This window comes from Rousettus aegyptiacus, unplaced genomic scaffold, assembly GCF_014176215.1.
Source record: "Rousettus aegyptiacus isolate mRouAeg1 unplaced genomic scaffold, mRouAeg1.p scaffold_m13_p_5, whole genome shotgun sequence".
Lineage (NCBI taxonomy): Eukaryota > Metazoa > Chordata > Mammalia > Chiroptera > Pteropodidae > Rousettus > Rousettus aegyptiacus.
In genome coordinates this window covers 17016222-17037447 of record NW_023416308.1, presented here as the reverse complement: position 1 = coordinate 17037447, position 21226 = coordinate 17016222, and the positions used below count along the sequence as shown (strand labels likewise).

Genomic DNA, 21226 nt, shown 5'->3' with positions numbered 1-21226 from the left:
GGGGTGGTTGACACTTTAACGGTTCAGTGGTGAAGAAGAGAAGAAAAGGGAGAGGGTCTTTTAGCTTCACTTTCTATTCTGGGACTTCAATTAGATCCTTGGTAATTAAGTGTCACTTGAGCCTGGGGCTGGGGGCGTGTCTTGGGGCTGGTCCTCCGCTCAGCATAAACCTGTTTGAATGCTACAGAGTGTAACATTTGATTATTTCTGGCTTCAGTGAGATCTCCAGGGGGCTCCAGTAAGTATTTTTTTCCCCCGGGGGCACAAGAAGAGTAAAGCTGCTTTTATAGATTACTGATTTGTTTGGGTGGTGACTCTTGTTCTCACTAACAGGCTAATTGGTTTTCTGTTTAGACCATTAAGAGTCATTGTCCTCTGGGAGCACATTGCTTCTGCATCAGATAAGGCATTTGTTTTCAGCCCAGGTCGGGCCTTTCCAGTCTTTCTCCCAAGGGTCCCCTGCTGGATGCAGCTGGTAGACAGCTCCTTCCAAACGAATTCATGCGAATTTGCTAAGTGTTTCATTGCTGGCTCCAAACTGTAGATGAGTAGATGTTAATTTAAAACAACCATCCACAGCAGTCCACCTTAATAATCCCGTATAGTTTTCTTTCATTTTTTGGGTCCTTATAAATTGTATATTAAATTTGAGTAAATTGAAACGTATTTTAAATATTCTAGGATAGCTATCAACTTGAATTAGTTTTCTAAATACAGATTTTTTTAATGGATTACTTTGCTCATAAGACACACTGATAAGTTGTGTTATTTCATATGGTAAACAAGTGCCCAAAAGGTTTTCCATAACATTTCAGAAAGTTATTTTCTAAAGTTTTATTAATTTGCTAATTGTTAGGTTTCTTTAAAGTCAGACTAATTTAACACATTTCTGTGGTTTTGTCAACACAACTCCTCCTGCCCCATATACCTACTACCTAGATTCTAGAAAACTAGCACTTTATAGTCCTTAGAGAAACAGTTTTGTATTAGGGAATATTTCTATAGCAGTCAGATATTATTTTGTGTGTGTGTTTCTTGTATTATACAGTAGACAAAGCTGATGGATAATTAAGTGTCTTTTGGGTTAAAGTTTCTGAGATTTCACTATCTACTAAGGAAAATATATGCTTAAAACAATTAAAAAAAGGGCTTCTTGAGTTCCCATCTCTCTCTGAAATGTTGGAGTCATAATGACAGAAGGCAGAAGAAGGTGGAATCCTCTTTTAACTAGTCAGAAAAATAATGAAATATATTTTTCCAAAATATACCATAGATTTTAAAAGTACAAAGCCTCGCTTGTGTTAACACAGTATGTATTTTTAAGAGCTTTGCCGACTCACAGAGGTATCTCTCTCAAGGTTTGGTAATAACACCTGACTTCAGGGTGTTAGAAGGAGGAAAAAAATGTATCTTGGAGCACTCATTTCTCCATCTGACACCTGCTGTTAGGTTGGTGCTTCTCATCACAGTCAAAGCACCTTCTCAGATTACAGATCTGTTTTCCTGCCCTTGAGTCTTGTTCAATCATATTGTTGTCAGCAAGGGGTCAGGTGTTTTAGGTCCTTGTGCAGGGAGCTTCCTTCTACTGTCACACAAAGGCCAGACCACAGAGCAGGTGGATGGGCCTTTAGCATGAAGATGTGGCCTCCAGGTCCACAATTGGATCGGTGACCTGCTTACCCTTTGGCTGTTCTGACTGCTGACCAGGACTGCACTTAGTATCATATATACTGTATCAGAGGTATAGCGTATATACAGTTAATCAATTAAAATTTTTATACAATTTTATTGAGATATAATTTATAAATAATGCTTTTTGATATATTTTCCCAACATATGTTTTAACATGCGCTAATACTATCTAATCCCAGCGCTTAGAGTTTACTTTCTGGTAGTCCAACAGTCTTTTTTTGTTTGTTTGTTTAACATGAATGATTAATCTTACAGGTTTTTATTTTACATCTGTTATAATGTGGTTATTTAATTAGAGGTTAATAACAAATAGATTGCCGCTACTTTATCCATCAAACCAGTGACAGGAGCCTTCACTGGTCTCTCTACAGGACACATGGGTAATAATAACTGTATAGTTTTCTCTCTGCCTGCCCCAATTCAGGAAGCAGGAGGTCCCCTGGGTTATTAGACAGCTGTGATTTCTGTTGGGGCCTGTTGAAACTTGTCATATGTAACAGTGTGTGCCAGGTCTTTTCAAGAGTTGAATAAAATCTTGAGCCTCAGCTAGAGCTGACAGTGGCTGTTCTTTGTCTAATCTACAGAATAAAAAGGGCACAGAGCTGCTGCTTGGAGTGGATGCTCTGGGGCTTCACATCTATGACCCTGAGAACAGGCTGACCCCCAAGATCTCCTTCCCGTGGAATGAAATCCGAAACATCTCGTACAGTGACAAGGAGGTAGGATCTGTCTGTACTGCAGCTGCATCTGTGGTCCAGCAGAAAGACTTTCCCTATCTCTTCTCCTTGCTATAGTGTCCCCAGTCAGAGTTCTGCTGTTATCAGGAAAGTCCTCCAACTCCGAGGTCCCCATCCCCTGAGGCCAGTATGGTCTGTGGCCTGTTAGGAACCAAGCTGCACAGCATGAGATGAGCAGTGGGCAGGCTAGTGAAGCTTGGTCTGTATTTGCAGCCACTCCCTAGCATTAGCATCACTGCCTCAGCTCCACCTCAGATCATCAGGCATTAGATTCTTATAGGAGCACCAGTCTTTGGTGCCAAAAAGTTTGGGGACCGCTGCTCTAACTCCCAGGCTTTGGGTTTTTAGTTGTTGATTTTTATAGTATTTAGAGAACAGTATTGGCATCCTGTTTTCAAATAGCATCACTAATTTCCCCTCTCACCCACTACTGACTAACAGGAGCCTGGGAAACTCAGCCTATCAGGACTAAACCTCAAAGAACAGTAAATAAACCAAAAAGTAACTTTTCTCACTACTTGGCTTTCTATTTCTGGTGAGAAATTCTATATTTTAAGCGTGGTATATGTTAAACCTTCTCTCTGTGTGCAGTGCTCGATTCATGTGGGGATGTGTTTGTGTGTATGTCCATATTATGTGTATGTGTATATATATATCAGCAGTGATATAATGATATTAGGCTAACCTTCTTATAAGAATTTGAGAATAATCAAGTTTAAATGACTTAGATGAACACTCGAAATTAGAATTCAAATATTTCTATACAAGATGGTGACCTTTCCTCAGATACTATAATCCTATGTTTCTTTCTTCACTCATTCATTCTTTGTTAATTTTAAAGGAATAATTGAGCATCTGCTTTATGTTAGGTTTATTAAGGGAAAGAAACATGTAGAAAATCCTGTCTCGGCCCTCAAGGAAGTTATATTCAAGTAATGATTGGGCTGCTGTGGTACATAACTGCAGTGTGAGGGACCGACGACGAAGGTGATGGTAATTTAGTGCTTTTCCACTTACAAGCACTTTCAGTCCTCACAAGAATGCTGCTGTAAGTAGATGGCATGTCTTGGTTGTCTGTGTCACATCAGGGAGCAGAGATGTAGAGGGACCAAGTGACCTGTGTCTAGTGAGTGGAATTTCAGGGGCTGAGCTCCAGGTTCCCTGAAACCATGTCTTCTCCTTTTCTGGGGGCACAGAGGATGATTCTTGAGGGCCCAGGGCACAAGGCAGAGGAGGGCAGGCCCGGACAGTGCTCAGTGACATGCTGGTGCCTGCACAGCCAAGACGCTGAGTGCAGAGTAGGTGACGGCGATGGCTCATGGTGTTGTCTGCAGAGCCCCCAACGCTGAGCAGATTTACTCTTTTCTCTTTCCTCATAGCAATCTAAGGAAAAGAACACCAGGCCCCTGGTTTCTAATACATGATTGATATTTACTCGACCATGCTTGATGAGACAGATTGAGCTTCTTACTCAAAACAGTCTGGCTTTCAAATTTTTGTAAGTAGCCCAGGAGATGAGCATTTAGGTATTTATTTTTTAAAGTACTTAAATTGAAAGCTCCAGATGACTTTAAGCAGTAGGTGTGCATGGTATGGTAGTTTTTCATTTCTAATTTTATAAAGTCTGTTTACCGCACATCCACCAATTTGTGTGCAGAAGTCTCCCAAAACATTTGTTTTTCACAAAACCCAAGGATTAAAGTCTCCCCTAGTAGGGCCTGACACAATAAACTCTGATATACCTTCTCCAGGGGCAAGGTGCCATCATGTTCCTTCACGTCAATAACTTGCACAGTAAGAGGACCCCAAGCTGACTTGGCATAATAGGAAGTAGTCTTAGTAGTTATGTATGACAGCTGTGCTGTCAAAACAGAAATGTTGGTATATTTTAAGTGATCCATTGATTCTTTGTGCGCACCCTGGCCTGGCGCAGAGCCTGCGGTTTCCCTACTAGTTGTGGTTTCCTGCTGACAGCTCTGGGATTTGACAGCAAGGCCAAAAATAAGCTCATGAAACTCACGAATAGCAACCTAAGTTAACTTGACCAAAAGCTAATATATGGGACCATTTTCTGCCTTCATCGTGCTTACCCCTTGTTGGACAGTATAACGTGAGAAAGAAATACCCAAGAATATATCTTCCCAAACATATTTATCTGCTTAACAAGTCTTTTTCAGGAATGAGTATCTCCTTTTTAAGTGCATCTTTGAAACCTAGAATCTGTCTGGTCTCATCAGGAATAGCTGAGAACAGCAGTTGCCATTTATTCTTTATATGCTGCCCTGCCTAGTGGTCTTGCCCCAGGTTCTCCCACTAAGCTACCAACATGTCCATATCGTTCCTCTTTCTCTCCCCTTTGATTTCAGGAACTGTTTTCCTCATCCACTATAGTTCATTCATCTTCACACTTTACTGTGTTCCTTCTGTTATCAGCTTTCATCAATAATCCCCATGTTCAAAAACCTGGAGTGACTCACTGTATACTGTCACATCAATTCTAAACCCCTCTGAGTGTCTACTCCCAACCCACCTCACCACTTCCAGCCCACCCCTGCCTTTCTCCCAGTCTAAACCCATGGTATTATTTTAGTCATCAAAGAGAGAATAATGAATAATGGCAAGACAGACAGACACACACACACACACACACACACACACACAGAGTTCATTTCACCATCTCTGTCTTATTTCTATTGCTTACCCTGTCCAGAATGCCCTTCCATCCTACCTTTTAACTTCTAAGACCAGCTTAAGTTCCCTCCTGCTAATGATAGATCTACTCTGAACACCACAGGATTTGTGCCATCCAATGAGGCATTAATATCTGATATAATTTCTTGAGTAATTGACTGTTATTAGTCTAATTCTAACTAAAGCCTCCTAAAGTCAGGGCTGTGCCTTAGGCTCCGGGGTGGCCCTCCCAATGTTGCCTGAAGGGTGGACCTGTCAAGTGTTTGAATTTCAGTTTTCTAAGCCTAAGATGGTGTCTAGAGCACACATTCCAAGACCCTGGACTTCCACAGCCCTAGACTTAGAGCCCTAGATGCTTATAATTCACTGTGGTTTAGTGTCTGGGCCCCAGGAAGCCAGGAAAAGGCTGGATCTTTGCCAGAGTGGTTGCTGCTTTTGTGACATTTCTCAATTGGTAACATTCTAGGCTGTCAAATTGGAACTGTTCTCTGCTTCTTTCTTTCAGTTTACTATTAAACCGTTGGATAAGAAAATTGATGTCTTTAAGTTTAATTCCTCAAAGCTTCGTGTTAATAAGCTGGTAAGTTGAGATCCTGGTTTTTATTACTGATAACTAGTTTTTCTGAGAAATCAAATGCCCTTTTGAAAGAGTTATCAGTGTTACCTTGTGAAGTGCAGAATGATAGTTCACTTTGTACATGCTTTTCTGATAGGTCTTGAAACTCTTTTTAGCGTAATATAAAGAGTCAAACCTAAATTTTAGGGTGAAGAATTTTTAAAAATTATTTCTTTAAATGTTAAAGTATAGGTATATATAAGGTATAAAGGATGACAGAAATAAATATCTAAGTACCCACTACCCAGCTTTAAGAAATAGCACACCCCCAATACTGTTGAAACCCCTCATGTTACCTAGTCTCCCCCTCTCTCCTCCCCTAGGGCGATCATTATTCTGAGCTATATGCTCATTATCCCCTTGCTTTTCATCAGAACTTTATTTCTCATGTGGCAAAATGAATATATTATTGTTTTATATGTTTCTGAAATTAATGTATATGCTATCAACTGTATTCTCTGTCTCTTGCTATTTTTAGACATAATTTTTTGAGATTTATCTGTCAATGTTTAAAGATAGGATACCTTCATTTTTACTGCTGTATAGTATTTCATTATATGGGTGTGAATAAATATATATATATATATTTTTTTTTCATTCTCTTATTAATGGATAATTAAATGCTTTCCACTTCTGTGCCATTTTAACAAGACTATTAAGAACATTTTCATATCTGCCTCCTGGTGCACATGGGCAATATTTTTTCTAGAGTCTAGAGAAAGTGTATATAGAGCCCTACGAGTTCAGGGCTGTAGTGTATGTCCAAATTTAAGACTATGCCACATTCTTTTCCAAGGAAAGTGAATTAATTTACAAATGCAACAGCAGCGGATGAGACTTCCTTTTGCTTGATATCCTCAACAAAAGAATTATCAGTCTTTTAAAATGTTTGCCCATCTTGTGCATATATGGTGGTATCTCAGTGTCGTATTAATTTGCATCTTTATATATACTAACAAGGTCGAACACCTTTTTGTATATTTATTGGCCAATCTTATTGTCTCTTCTGTCAAATACTTGTTTTGTATCTTTTGGCCATTTTTCTCTTAGGTTGTTTTTCTTTATTGGTTATTTCTTCTCCCAGTTTGTGGTTTAGTTTTCCTCTTTTTTAAATATTGTCTTGACAAAGAAAAAAATTTTAATTTTAATGTAGAAAAATGTATGCATCTTTTCCTTAATCATTTCTATCTTGTCTGACATCTTTCCTTATCTTATGATCATAAAGATGTTCTTCTCTGTTCCCTTCTAAAAGTTTTAGGTGCTCAATCTTCACATCTAAGTTTTTAATCCCTCTAGAATTGATTGTTGCATTGGTTTAAGGGAGGGATCCAACTTATTTTTTTGTGCATGAATAACCTGTTGTCCTACCCTATTGAGTGAGCTTTCCTTCTCCCTGATCTACAGAGACATATCTTGACTTAGAGTGAGGTGCATCCGAAGACATCCTGAAGTGTCTTTTGTTTCTCTCTTCACTTGTGCTTTTTGCTCCCGGCTTCTCTGAGGCACCTTCATTTTGCTATCTGCAGAGCTGAGAGCCCTAGAGGCCATTAGGGCTTTGGCGTTTTACCCTACACTTTTCTCTTTAGGCTTCTGCTGCCCACAGAGCTCTCAGCCCAAGATGTTGTAGTGTCGCTGAGCTGTGGGCAATGAAGTAAATTTGTGGGTTTAACATTTCTCCTGCTTCCATGGCCATAGATTCTTCAGCTGTGTATCGGGAACCATGACCTTTTTATGAGGAGAAGGAAAGCTGATTCTTTGGAAGTTCAACAGATGAAAGCCCAGGCCAGGGAGGAAAAAGCTAGAAAGCAGGTGAGTAAGACTGTGTTTGAACTGGTATTGTCACCACTTGGTGGTCTCGGCCTGGGAGGTAAGGAGTGGTTATGGGCTGACTGGAGTCGTTTGGTCACAGACGTGCCTACTCTCATTTGATCACTTTTGGATCTTTCTTAGCTGATGCCCAGCTGGTGGGGTATCAGCTCTGGAAATGAGGAATAACCTTTAATAGCATGTTTAAAAGAAAGGTTTCTAGTTATTTTTCCACTGAAGTGAAGTAAGTAAAATGGAAAGAGATACTCAAGCCTGCATGTATTTATCCATCCATTAATCTCTCATCCATCTAGCTAAGCTTGCTTTCTTTTTGACTGCCTGTCTCCTTTGCCTGGCCTTCTTTTCTAATTAGATGGTGATAGAATGCATGGCAGTATTTCCGTGCCTGCTGCTGGAATGCTAATTAGACTCTGGCTGCACTTCCCCACCATAGGTCAGCCCCGGCGGTACATCACCCACCATGGGAGATGCCGGGGAGTGCATATCAGCAGACTGGACGATCTGCATCATTGTTTTCTACTCATAGACCTTTTCGACTCACTGAAATCCACACAACTAATGTGAACCTCGCTGCTGAGAATGTTAATTGTGGTTTTGAGCGAACTATTAGATAGAGTAGCAGCAGCTGCAGGTGGCTGCCCTCAGGACTTGTAGGCTAAGAGGTGTAATAATTAGTCTGTGTCCAGCTCTCTCTGATTTGGATACTCCAGTGAGGCTGGCTCCCAGCCCTGATTTTCAGAGTAAAATACCCAGTTTGATCCTGTGCTTTCAGCTCTCCATTTCTTTACTTTCTGAGTTGACAGGCCATAGATGTGCTCTTTGGGATGCTTTGGGGGTGGTACAGTGGGTTTTGTTGGGCAAAGAAATGCTCCCCAGCCAGCACAGGGCAATAGTAGCAACTATCAGAAGAGCCCCCTCTGACCTCTTTTTCAGTAGAGCAAAGCTTAGAAGTGAGAGATCTGAAAATGGCAAGGAGAGTGTGGCTTCCGGGCTGTGGCAGAGAATAGCGCGAACCGACGCCAGACCTACACTGCCTGTGGAACAGCAGGGGCACGTCCCTGGTATCTGGCAACTGTGGATCAGGGGCTCTGTGCCCCCTGTACAGACACTGACCTTGGAGCCAGAAGTAAAATTTAGTATATGATGCTAGTAAACGACTACCTTCCAGACCTGAGTTTTCTCATCTGTCATAGGGAGCTAATGATACCTTTCTCTGTATCAGATCAAAAGACATATTGAACTTGAAAGTCTTTGTAGCTTAAACTGCTTTGCAAATGGGAGGTCCATTATCAGGGTGGAGGTCTCAAGGAAAGTGTAGTGCTGAGAATGGCAGGGGAGTACCTGGGCTTTTTTTCAAGTGGAAATAGTAATATGATAGAAATTAGAGAACAAATTGGCCAAGCTTTTCATTGACCTGCAAGAGAAAAATTGGAGAAGAATTTACAGTATTTTATTGCTTGTCTTTGCATTATTCCTTCGAGATCCAAAGCATTTATTTTTTTGGCTTAGTATTTAGAAAAAGCAGCAGTCTTAGAAATCTTGTGTTTGGGGAGAAGATTGAAGCAAGAAATAATGAAATGTGCTTTAATTATTTAAGGAAGATAATAGTGCAGTGGTCACTTCTGGCTTCTCCTTCTGAATTCACTGAGTACTGTAGGATCACAGAGAATAGCATTTGTCCTGTGCTTGTTTGCCTTATTAAGCTCGGCATGTGGCCCAATTAATACAGTGATCCAGAAGGCAAGGGAGGTGGTGGCAGCTTTGTACTGGTGCCTTAAGGACAGGGGGGCTGTGCTCCCTGCCTGGCTCCCTCCTGTCACAGGCCTGGCTCAGGAGTTGCCTCTGGTGAGGCTGAGAGTCTGTGCTGTAGCTGCTGCAGCTTCCCCCTGTGAAATACAATGTGTGAGCTATTGATGTATCACACAGAATGATTCCATCTTTTCCATGGATCACAGGCAAGAATAGAACTATTGTTGATAGAATTAGAGGTGTGGGAAGGGTCTGTGTAGATTAGAAATGGCAAGTGTGGCTCATCCAACCAGATAAGAAAGCTGTCTGTTTCTGAGGCTCCATCTCAGGGAGGAGAAACCAGCAGGGCAGAGCTGTGCGAGGTCTCCCAACAAAAAAGGATTTGGGCAAGGTGGCTCTTTCAGCACATAGCATGTAAGAATGCCCACTTCAATCCAGTTAGAGACTGGGCTTGATTTTTCTGTCGTTTGATTGGTTCATTTGTAAGTTCACCACATGATGTTTTTTCAAGGAGCATAGCTTTCAACTCTGCAGTTGACTTAGAAGGACAGACGGTGGTGGGTGACAAGAATGACACTGGCTACCAGAAGAGAAGAGTCCCCAAAAGGTAGACCCTGGACAGTAGGCATTCTTGGATCCCTGTGGCACCTTAGGTCATGAGCCCCATGACTGAGTGACTGCTTTCACCCCCACCCCCAGATGGAGCGGCAGCGCCTCGCTCGAGAGAAGCAGATGAGGGAGGAGGCTGAACGCACAAGGGACGAGTTGGAGAGAAGGCTGCTGCAGATGAAAGAAGAAGCCACAATGGCCAACGAAGCACTGGTGATTTCCAAGCGGTCTGGGTCCCAGGAGGCTACACAGTGACTTGCTCAGTTTGCTGGTGTAGACCTCTTGAGGACCACAAATTAGCGAAATTTGCTTTGACATTTCACCTTTAAAAAATCAGTGCCTTTTTTTCCCACTTCTGTTGGCAGAAGCAGATTTAGGTTGAATTTGTGTGTAGCTGAACCCCACTTTTACTGTGGACTGCCTTTAGAGCAAGGCCTCTCGCCTCAGCATTACTGGCGGGAGCTGTCCTGTCATTAAAGGATATTAGCAGTGTCCGTGGCCTCTACTGACTAGATGCCAGTAGCACCACCTCATCTCTCATTTGTAACAATCAAAAATGTCTCCAGACCTCATTATAAATCCCCCAGGTGGCAAAGTCTCCACTGGTTTGGAACCACTGTAAAGGGAAAAAAGAACAGAGTTAAGTTGGTTTTCTCCCTCATAAAACATAAGCCTCCACTCAAGTAGGTACTCCAAAAGGTGTTTTCTTTTTACTCCCTATGAATGGAACCTGGAGGGCCCTTCTGAAAAGATGAGAGGTGTGACTTGACATCTGTTGCCATAGTGTCATCTGAGGGGGCACTCAGTGGCAGGGCCCCAAAGAATCTGAGACTGGTTCTTGCTGATTTGAGTGTGTGAGGTCAGGTCTGGTGGGATAATAGGCCCACGATTCCCACTCCAGCTGACAGTGCTCTTCTCTGCAGATGCGATCTGAGGAGACGGCGGACCTGTTGGCGGAAAAGGCCCAAATCACTGAGGAGGAGGCAAAACTCCTAGCACAGAAGGCCGCAGAGGCCGAACAGGAAATGCAGCGTATCAAGGCCACAGCTATTCGGACAGAGGAAGAGAAACGTCTAATGGAGCAGAAGGTGCTAGAGGCCGAGGTGCTGGCACTGAAGATGGCCGAGGAATCAGAGAGGAGGTCAGAAGTGGAGGGGTGATGGATCCTGAGTACTAAGGCCCAGGCCAGGGGCTGGTCACTCCTAACACTGCCCTGAGGCAGAGCTTGACTGCAGCTGTCCTCAAGCTGCTTCTCCATCTTCTGGGGCAGGGAGGAGGCTCCTATTTTGATAGTTTGGTGGGGACTGGTGCTTAATCTGATTTTGTGGCTGGAGCTAGCAGAAGGAACACAAGAACACAGTTTTCTTGTTGAGTGGACCTCTGGTCATGCTTGTGCCTTTGTGATAAGCCCCTATCCTTCTGATAACTGTTTGTAGGAAAACGATCAAAAATGTCCACAGACTGCTTTTAGCCAAGGAGATGTAAGAAGATTCTTCTTACATTTAAACAATGTGGTTCCTTTCCCTTTTTATTTAGGGGGCATGTGGAGAGACAGCGGCTATTTACCTTTAACGCAGCAACTAGGTATCAGTTACCTGCAGCCCTTCTTTGGTGCTGAGGCTCCTTCCTGAGGCAGGTGGGAGGGGAGCACCACAGTCCTCTCTGTGGCTAGGATGTCCCAGCTCACAACTAGGTTGAAGGATGGTTCTGCCATCTATACTTTTCTAGGCTCTGAATTGTTCTGGTCCTGCAGCTTTCAGATAAACATTGGCACGTTCCCCACAACATTTGGCTCTTTTGATTTAGAACATTTGAATTTGGCTTTTTGCTACCAAGGTGCAATCACTACATTTTTCCTCCCTATTTTTTGCATGCTATTCTGAGAATATTGTTTCTTGTTTCCTGCCCTGTCCCAGGCTGCTTTTTTTTCTGTGTTCGGGTCACTTACCCTGTGAGTGATGCGTGTTGGTTTAGGTCCTCTGTTCTGCAGGGCAAGGAACTGCACCATGTTGTGAGGCCCTCAGGGATGGTGCCTGAGGAGCTTGACCATTGGCCTGCAGTTCTACTTGGGAGCTATGAACAGTCAGATCTTTCACTTTCCTTTGTGATCCAATGTAAGATCTTTGGTCTACTGGATTCTTCCTTTGCCCATTCCAATCTCACTCAGAAATGAAGGAGGGAAAGACTGTAGGCCCTCCCCCAGCTCTCCTCCACCCCCTACACCAACTGCAAAGTTTCCTACTTGACTCTTTCTTACCAGCTTTCTCGGTCTTCCAGTTTAGATTTCCCAGTTGAAGTGAACAATACCCAGGAATGTTGTCCTTGCTTTGGAAGTTCTGATTTCATGTAAATATACTCCCCTCTTCCTTCACCATCCTCGTTTGCCTGGTGCCTGGTGCCATTGTCAGGATTAACTCTGGTTCTTCCATTACAGGGGGATAAGGGGAAGCGGGGTCTCTTTCTTCCAGCTGTCATCTTCTATGTAGCTGACAGTTCCTCCTTTCTGTACAGGGCCAAAGAGGCCGATCAGCTGAAACAAGACCTGCAGGAAGCTCGTGAGGCAGAGCGAAGAGCCAAGCAAAAGCTCCTGGAAATCACTACTAAGCCCACATACCCGGTGAGCCTGGGTGGGGGGCCACCAAGACCCGGTAACCTTCCCTTCTCTCCCAGCCCTTTGCTTCACCAGGCATTGTCTTCAAGGTGACTGCTCAGCAAACATATGGTAGAATGAGAGAAGCAGAGAGCCTGCGGTTAGGGACTAGGTAGAATGCCCGATCTGCCATTTGGTCTCAGACTAGTCACCTCTCTGATTGCCTAGATAACAGGAAATGGGGCCTTTTCCAGCTCCGAAATGTTTTTCTTATTCTAAATAATATAGTCCCAAATTCTCCTCAAGAGAATTTGCTGCCTAGCCTCTTGGTGCCAAACTGAGTATAATATTCAACTACCAGTATATACCATATACCATAATTGTAGTTTTGGGCAGGTATACCTCGTATACCTCACGTGAACTACTGTTATGCAATAACCAGCTTCCAAACTCAATTATTTAATTGAAGGTAGACTTCAATTAAATAGAGTCCCAAAATGAATAGAGAATCCTCTTGCTTTCTTTCCCTCTGTGTATTCAGTTCAGCAAACTTTTTGCACACCTGTTCCATTTAATACCAGGCAGGTGGGAGTCTGTATACAGCAGGGTGCACATGTGCTTAGAGGAGAACTTAGCCCAGTCTAGAAGTCAGGAGAGGCTCAGGATGGCACCTGAGCTTACTCTTGAAGGGCGAACAGGAACCAGCTAGGTGGGAAAGAGACAATAGGGTATTCTAGGCAAGTGCACAGATGTGCACACTGCACAAATGCATGCACTGCACAGTCACATACATAGCACAGCCATGCACGCAGCAAAGAAGTGCCATAAGCTGCCCAGGGTTTGAGGTGAAGGGAAATGTGAGTGGTTTGCTATTGCCATCTGTTCTGGTTATCTATTACCGTGCAACAAGCTACCCCAAGCCAGCCATGTAGCTCAAAACAGCCATTCCCTCTCATGGCTCAGTGGGTTGATTTTGCCAGTGGTCCTTCCTTGGGATCTCTGAGGCAGTTGCAGGCAGATGGCAGCGGGACTGGAGTTGTCTGAGGGTTCATCTCGCCTGGACATGCGAGATGTGTGTATTTTTAAAACACATTGGAGCAAACTTTATACCCTGCTCTAACAACAAATAAATAAACCCTAGAGGAGATCATCCATATCAACTTTTTAATCATATTTTATTATATGTATGGATTGTAATTCATCTAACCAGCACTCTGTGGCTGTGTGTTTAGTCTGGTTTTTTTTTTTTTTTTTTGCAGTTATGAACAAAACTGTACCAAACATCCATGAACACAAATCTTTGCATGTACATGTGGATGTATTGGTAGAAAAAATTCTCAAAGAAGACAATTGTGATGGGAGGCCGTGGTGGTGCTGGGAGGCAGGATCTAAGTGGCTGCCGGAGGGTCGGTGGTGAACATAGCAGCGCTTCTCTGTTCTTGTAGAACCTGAACCTCCTAATTGGAGATTTTTTATTCATAGCCCATGAACCCAATTCCAGCACCATTGCCTCCTGACATACCAAGCTTCAACCTCATCGGCGACAGCCTCTCTTTCGACTTCAAAGATACTGACATGAAGCGGCTTTCCATGGAGATAGAGAAAGAGAAGTACGTAATCTCCCCACCCCTGTGTCCTGCTTGGGCAGAAAGAGAACTAGAGTGAATCGATCTGAGCTTGGGGAAAGTACAGGGTCACTTCCATGGCTTGTCATCAGCTTCTGCAAAGGTTTGCTCTGTTCTTACCCACTGGAAGAATTTCCTAATCAGAAATGAAGGACTACAGACCAGGATACAATATTTCAGGATAAAAATGATGCTTGCTGACCTGGAGATTGTAGTGGCTCATAACCTCGCTTGAAGTATAGAACTAGTGTCAGGGATCTCCAAGTCTGCTATTCACATGGTAACAGAACATGTGATGATGTTCTAACATAGTAATATAACATGTTTCCTAGTTCTGTTCTCTGGTGGCTGAGATCTGCACCATTCCATGTCTAGAACATGGGAGATTGAGAAGAAACTCAGGCTCAAGGCTGAAGCAAGTGAACACCCGAATCGGGCCAGCCCTGCTGTATGGGGCAGCACTGAGCTGTGCCCCACACACTCTATTCACAGTAGCATCTGCCACGTTGTCCTCCTCTTGCAGTTTATGGTCAGTGGAAGTGGATCTGAGATGGAAAGAAGTCCCACTGCAGAGGAAATCTAACTGAGGTCCCTCTAGTTCCCAGCCAGAGATAAATTGGCCAATTGTGCCATAGCTTACCAGAGAATAGTCACGGTAACTACCATATATACTGAGCGTCTGGGTGTCAAGGTGTTTTAGCTTTTATTTTATTCCCATTAACATCAAAGTAACATCAAAGGTAGGTTTTAGTTTTTTGATTTATGAATGAGTACCCAGATTTAAAGCGTTTAATGAACTCACCCATATCACACAGCTGATGAGGGACAGATTCAGCCCCAAGCCTATCCAAGCCTTTGTGTATAGTATCCTCGGGACAGCCCTCTCAGGGCATTGTCTCCTTGGAGCCCCAGGTGGGCAACCGTGAGCTGGGCTGTGCCTCTTTGGGCTCTCCTACTGAGGTATAGAACCAGAATCTCTGTTTGTGGTTTCTGTTGTTGGAGTTCCCCTTTGAGCCATTCACCATTGTCTAGACGTACTGAGCGTAATATGATTGTGGTGCTTAGGGTGAAGCTATATTCTGTTCTGTGTCCTGATAGCTTATAGTTTGTATTTTCTTACTTATTACCCATGCACACATTGACAGAATCCGCATGAGAATCACTACAGAATGTTCCTTGGTGTTTGCGTTGTATGGTTTGCCTGGTCATGCCCTTGTAGCTGAACACTTTAAGGATGGTTTCCAGATTTTCACCATCATAGGTATAGTGCATCTACTTGCAAGCCATTGTGGTGATTTTTTTCTTCCTGGTGATAACTCAGTGAACATCCATCATCTTTAGAAGGTGACATCCCAGAACAAGTAGGGATGTGGCCACAGCCAATCAGAAGAAGTCACTTGAATGGAATTACTACTCCAAGCAGGGCTGAGGCAAGGAGATTGTTTTGGATGCCAGGAGGCTTCTTTCATGTGTTGTTTTTGTACAGAACTAAAAGCTGTCTATTACAAGTGGCATTTGTAGAGCACTTCATGAGATTTTACAGTAGAGTAGAAGAGGGCTTTTCTACACTTTAATTCTGACCACAGTTCTGTGATTTTTATCCCAATTTTATGAATGAGGAAACAGATTCATACCAGTTAAGTGACCAGTCTGAGCTCCCATGTCCTGTGAGTGGCCAAGTAGAGACACCAATCCATGCTTTAGACCCTGTGTCCCATGCCGACCAGCTTATAGCATCTCAACCCTGATAATGTCTCACTGCTGGCCAAAGCTGTGATGCATGATATCATCCTCTTGCTGGCAGAGTGGAGTATATGGAGAAGAGCAAGCACCTGCAGGAGCAGCTCAATGAACTCAAGACCGAGATCGAGGCCTTGAAACTCAAAGAGAGGGAGACGGCCTTGGATATTCTGCACAACGAGAACTCTGACAGGGGTGGCACCAGCAGCAAGCACAATACCATTAAAAAGGTACCAAGTCTCTTGTCTTTTGCTGATCAGGATAGTCGTTAATGAAATGTAAGGTTGGCATCTGGTTTCCTCAGTAGCCGAGTCATTAGACTATTGTCATTTTTTATATGTACTTAGTTGAGGGAAGTTTTTGACTCATGCCAAAAAGGGAATTTAATCTGCCAATGACTGTGAACCCATTGGCTTGATGGAAGGAGAGTTTTTAACACAAAGCATTTCACAATGAAATGAATCACTGTTACTGAATGGGTTTTGATCCGTCATTTAGCGGTTAAGCAGTTTTGTCTTTTAAGCCAAGGGGAATTATGCCCAGGGAGCTGCCTTAATTAATGAGAAAGTAAAATGAGATGGAGGCTGTTGAGAATGGACTCTCCTGCTAGTCTTATGGTGTTTTTTAAGTGGCAAAAACTATAAAATTCTGTTCTTCGTTTAGAAACCAAATTCTGAATTTTTAATTTTTTTCATACTTAAAAGGAAGTATCCAGAAGAATTTTAATGTTTTAAAAGATAAGACTTCATTTATGTTGCTAACAGTTTCATATCTTTCTCCACTGATATTTTGAGCTTTTAGCATTTTAGAGGAAGTTAATTTTCATTCTAAATATTAGCCCACAAGTATACTTCTCTGACATTGGGCAAAGCAAAAAGGTCTTCTCCTGCCACTTAATGTTTACTCCTAACAGATGGCCCAGGATTAGTTTAACACCTGTAAAACAAGTTTTATTAAGATAAGATTGTTCATTGAGTTTAGATAGTGATAGTTTAGATATGTTTAATCTTTTACTCTTTACCTTAGTCTTTTAAAGTGGTTTCCCAGTTTAAGGAATATCTATTTTCAGTGGTTAAGCTGTATCTGAAAACTCTAATAAGAGATCTGCATCTACTTACCATCCTTGAGAGGTGTAGTCAGGAGCCTGGAATTCTCTTGACTGCAGTTAGTATTGGCACTGGGTGAAGAACTCCTTTTAATTGTGTAACCTAGAAGGAAAGACCTTTCCACGTTCCGCATTCTTCTTTCCTCTGGCTTCTGTCATTTATTATGTTTCCTTTCCAAAAACCAAATTATTAAACAGTTAGCAAAAGGGGAGGTGAGGTGAAGCCTCAGCCAGTGAACAGTGAGATAAAATGATGACTGCCACTGAACCAATCAGGCCTCAGAAGAGCTGCCCCAGACCCCACCCTGCCCCTCACTTACTCATCTGGGCACAGGAACGGTCTCATCTTTGCCACTGTTGCAGTGAGCTGGGCCCTCGTCCACAGGAACCTGGAGTGCTGAAAACTGGAGAGAGGCCTATCTCCAAGCTATAAAAACATCAAATGAAGTCACTTGTCACAATTTCAGGCCTGTCTGAGCATTTTGCAAATGGCACATGTGGCATTGTTGATATCACAGGGTATGTTTTGTTTTTCTTCATTTTATTTTGCTGGTTTAGCCTCAAGCCCAAGGCAGAAGACCTATCTGCATTTGAGCCCTCAAAGTAGGTTATTCCCAGGTACTCTGTATGTGGTGATGGTACTGCCCTCTGTGATACTAACCCATGCATGAGCTTGCCTGTCTCTGTTCCCGGGCCAAGCCGTGCCCTCCCGAGGGCAGGTGGTGCCTGGGTACTGGCCACAGCATGCTTTGAGTCTGAGAGCAGGCATCTGCCCTGTGGGGCCGACCAGCTTCCAGGGGCCAAGAAGGCTGCCTCATTCTGAAGAGCATGTTGTGGGGCTATAGGAATGGTCGTCCTTTACATCTTGTGTCACTGTTGGGCTGGAGAAGGTCACTGCTTCTTGTCTAGTCAGGTCTGTCTAAAAGTCCTTTGTCTTGGTGGCGTATTTTTTAGATAATAACCCTAGCATGGAAACGGGGTAAATTTGGATGTTTTTAAGAGTGGTGTCTTTAACTCAAGATCAAGACCTTTTATGTGGTGACAGTCTCTGAAGACCCATGATCATACCTGACAGCTTCTGGTTGTGGAATGGGAATGAAGGGGCTGCCCATGCTCACTCATTTCCTTTAGAGCCTCCCCTTTCTGTACACATCCATTTTCTTGTCAAGTAAAGCAAACCAATAGCACAGGGATCTGATGTATAGTCAGTCTCAGAGGACTGTCTGTCTATCAGCACTCAAGAGGCCGTCTCTGCTTCGGCTCCTCCACAGCCTGGGGCAGAGATGTGGTCAGAGTAAAATCACATTGGGACAGTGCGGTTGCGGGCACCCAGTAAATGGGCAGTCACTGATTGTTGAGGGAATTAATTGAATGATTGCTGATTTCCTTCTGCAGCAGTTTGTTATTCTCCTAACATGCCTAGGCAGTAGAGAGAATTTATTATGCCCAATAATAAAATAACATCCTGCCTCTGCTCCTCACCTAATCACCAGTAGTACCGAAGCCAGTGAGGCCACCAACATCTGAGAGTGACATACCGTGTGTCCTTTGGAGTCTTTACTGTGATTTCTGCTCCTAAAATAAAATAAGCTCATTGGAAGCTTTCTACCAAAAAATGAGATCTGGCATAAATAGATCCTATTTGTGGTTGTTATCCAAGCAAGAGAGGTTAGCTATTAAAGTCCCAGATGGATCTCATTACAAGATGGATTCAAGCTGTCAGTGGTTCCAAGAACCTATGGCATGAACCCCCGTTTGTATGTGACATTTTTATTTAGTGGGCTTCTATTTTTTTAGCTTTCATACCACATGTTGGTGTTAAAACACCCCAACACCAAGCAGTGCATGCTCTGAGCAGAGATGACCAGCACTGGAATGAGCAGTGGACTGAGCAGTGGGTCGTCTGCTCAGTAGTGACCCATGGCACCCAGATGACCCCAGGGTGGATCCACTTTGGTTTCTTGGACTTTGTGGCTAGCTTATAGGCAAGAAGAAAATCCCTTTTTATTTCAGCCTGTGCTGTCAGATAGTCCTTACATGTGACTGCCCCATTCCACTTTGGTATGATTTCATCTTTCCTCTTTCTATAATGATTCAGAGTTTAAATTCTTCAAGGGGCCTGATTTTGACCGCCAGTTCTTACTGAGCTATTATTATAGACAAATGAGGTTTGATTTGTAGTCAGATTTGTACTGCTGCTAGGACATACAGAGGCCTTATTTTTTTTTTTAATGTTTTAATGTGAATTTGTTTCCAAAGCAGGCTGCCAGACTCCAGTTAATCAAGAATTCTGATGAATCAAGGGTTAATAAAAGCATGTGCTTGCCTTTCAATACAACTGGAGTTATCTCAGCATCACAAGATTAAATAGTGGCAGTTTTTGCTACACATGAAGTTTGATGCACTCTCCATTTTTTTAGACTTTGGTGATCCCTGTCTCCAGGACTGATGACCAACCCTGCTTTCTGCACTGAGGCAGCTCAGGGGTTGTGCCTGCTGCAGTCTGGGCTGATATGAGCTGGGCTGAAGAGAAGCACCACTGCAGGCTTTGGAAGTGTGGGTGCCTAGAATGTCAAGGGCAGAGCTCCATCTAGAAAGTCTGGGATGAAAACTGCAGAGGCTGGTGGTGAATTGGACAGTTTCCAGTGTCCTGAAAGTTCATTAATCTTGGTTCAAACCAGCCTGCACTGATTTTTGTTGTGCTTTTAATGTTTTTTGATCATAGATTTCTACAAGGTTCTTCTGCCTACTGTGATTTAGATGACTCCTTGCTTTCAGTATTCTTCTGCCACACCAAGAAGTGGTCTCAGTGTCTGATCTGCCTCAGCAGTACCTTTGGGTGCTGGGTAACACTGAAGCTAATTCTGAGGGTTTACCCTTGGGTTACCAGAGATTACCATGTTCCTTTGGGAATGCTGAAAGGCAGTCCTGTCTGGTTAACTCAGGTGACCACTGCTTTGCCACTTCCTTTCTCTGTAATTCTTTCTTAAGGCCCAGTGTTCTCATCTATAAAAAATAAATAAAATGGTCCTTACCTGCCAGGATTGTTGTGAGGATTGAATGAGGTAATGTATAAGAAACACTTTGTTCACCTTAAAGAGCTCAGCAAGGGCTTAAAAATATATAAAGAAACAAATCTGCTTATGCGTCTGTAGAGATGGCCCCCATTTATGTACACACGTGATATGCCTATCCACTAATTGTATTAATTTCCATATGTTTGGAGGTAAAAACCAGAAGAAAGCCAGAATTAACTTCACTGGTTACTATCTGATTTGAGTTTGCAAAGGTATATTTTTCTCCTGCCAACTCCCCACATTTCCACTTTTTCCCAATTGATAATCAGTGCAACTGGTTTGGCATTTGCATCTGAGTCAGAGCCACACCAGCCATCAAAAGCTGCCCTTGGGATTTTAGATTCGTTACATGGGGGTTGGGGGAGGGGCAACAGCTACACATATTCCTGATATCTGAGCCTTTGGAGTGAGAGAATGAAGTCTAGCAGTGAGGCTGGGGTGTTGGGGACACGGGTGTCATGGGCTTGAGCTTCTTCTTGACTTCAGAGCCACAGTGCTGATGAGATGAGCTGTGGCCAGGTGTGACTGAGCTGTGCAACACACTGTGGAGGTGAAAATGCAGTCCTGGAGTGCACATACTTCAGGGTCCTGCTTTCGTCCCCTCTCTCAAGGGACAGGTTTCACTCCCAGATCCTGAGCTGGTGCCAGCAAATTCATCATCGTTTTTGTGCCCATGGTCTCTGAGGACACAGGATTTCAAAGGAAATCAACAGATGAGAAATCACAGGGGTCGTGGAGCTTAGAAAGCTTATTTTATTAGTAAATGGTTTGTATCATCAAGGTCCAGTTGTGGTTTCCAGTGGTAAAAGAACAGGAATGTGGAGCCTGACATTTATGTGAAGCTCTAGCTGCCTCTCTTGGATCAGGAAGACATAAAAGTCCAATGTCATCTTCAATTTGTGCAGACTTCCCTTGGAGGTGCAGGGCTGACAAGTGAAGTAGAACACTTAACACACCCGGGAAAGTGATAAATCACAGGGCAAGATCGAATATGCGTGAAAGGCGTCTCCTGCAATTAAAGCAAACGGCCAGAGCCTCCCTGGTGACCTCTGGTCTGCATCGCCTGCATCAGAAGGGCTGCTAAACAGTTTGTGTTGCATGTATGGTTAATGTGTTCGGCTTTCCCCTGACCCTGGTCGTGGGAGCCCAGTGGCTCTGTGTGTTTTGG

The 21226-nt window shown here is 43.3% G+C and overlaps 1 protein-coding gene across 6 annotated transcripts in view; it reads left to right on the top strand.

Annotated features, from left to right (window-relative positions):
• Positions 1 to 21226, top strand: part of NF2 (neurofibromin 2) — a 69698-nt gene that overhangs the window by 38647 nt on the left and 9825 nt on the right. For 2 of the 6 annotated variants that reach the window (XM_036220421.1, XM_016164323.2), the window contains 9 exons: positions 2277 to 2411; positions 5626 to 5700; positions 7432 to 7545; positions 10012 to 10134; positions 10845 to 11062; positions 12433 to 12538; positions 13994 to 14121; positions 15941 to 16106; positions 17540 to 17584. In XM_036220421.1, the coding sequence (XP_036076314.1) occupies positions 2277 to 2411; positions 5626 to 5700; positions 7432 to 7545; positions 10012 to 10134; positions 10845 to 11062; positions 12433 to 12538; positions 13994 to 14121; positions 15941 to 16106; positions 17540 to 17575 (1101 nt within the window). In that variant the 3' untranslated portion in view covers positions 17576 to 17584. The other 4 variants (XM_036220420.1, XM_016164322.2, XM_016164324.2 and 1 more) reach the window with 3 other exon arrangements.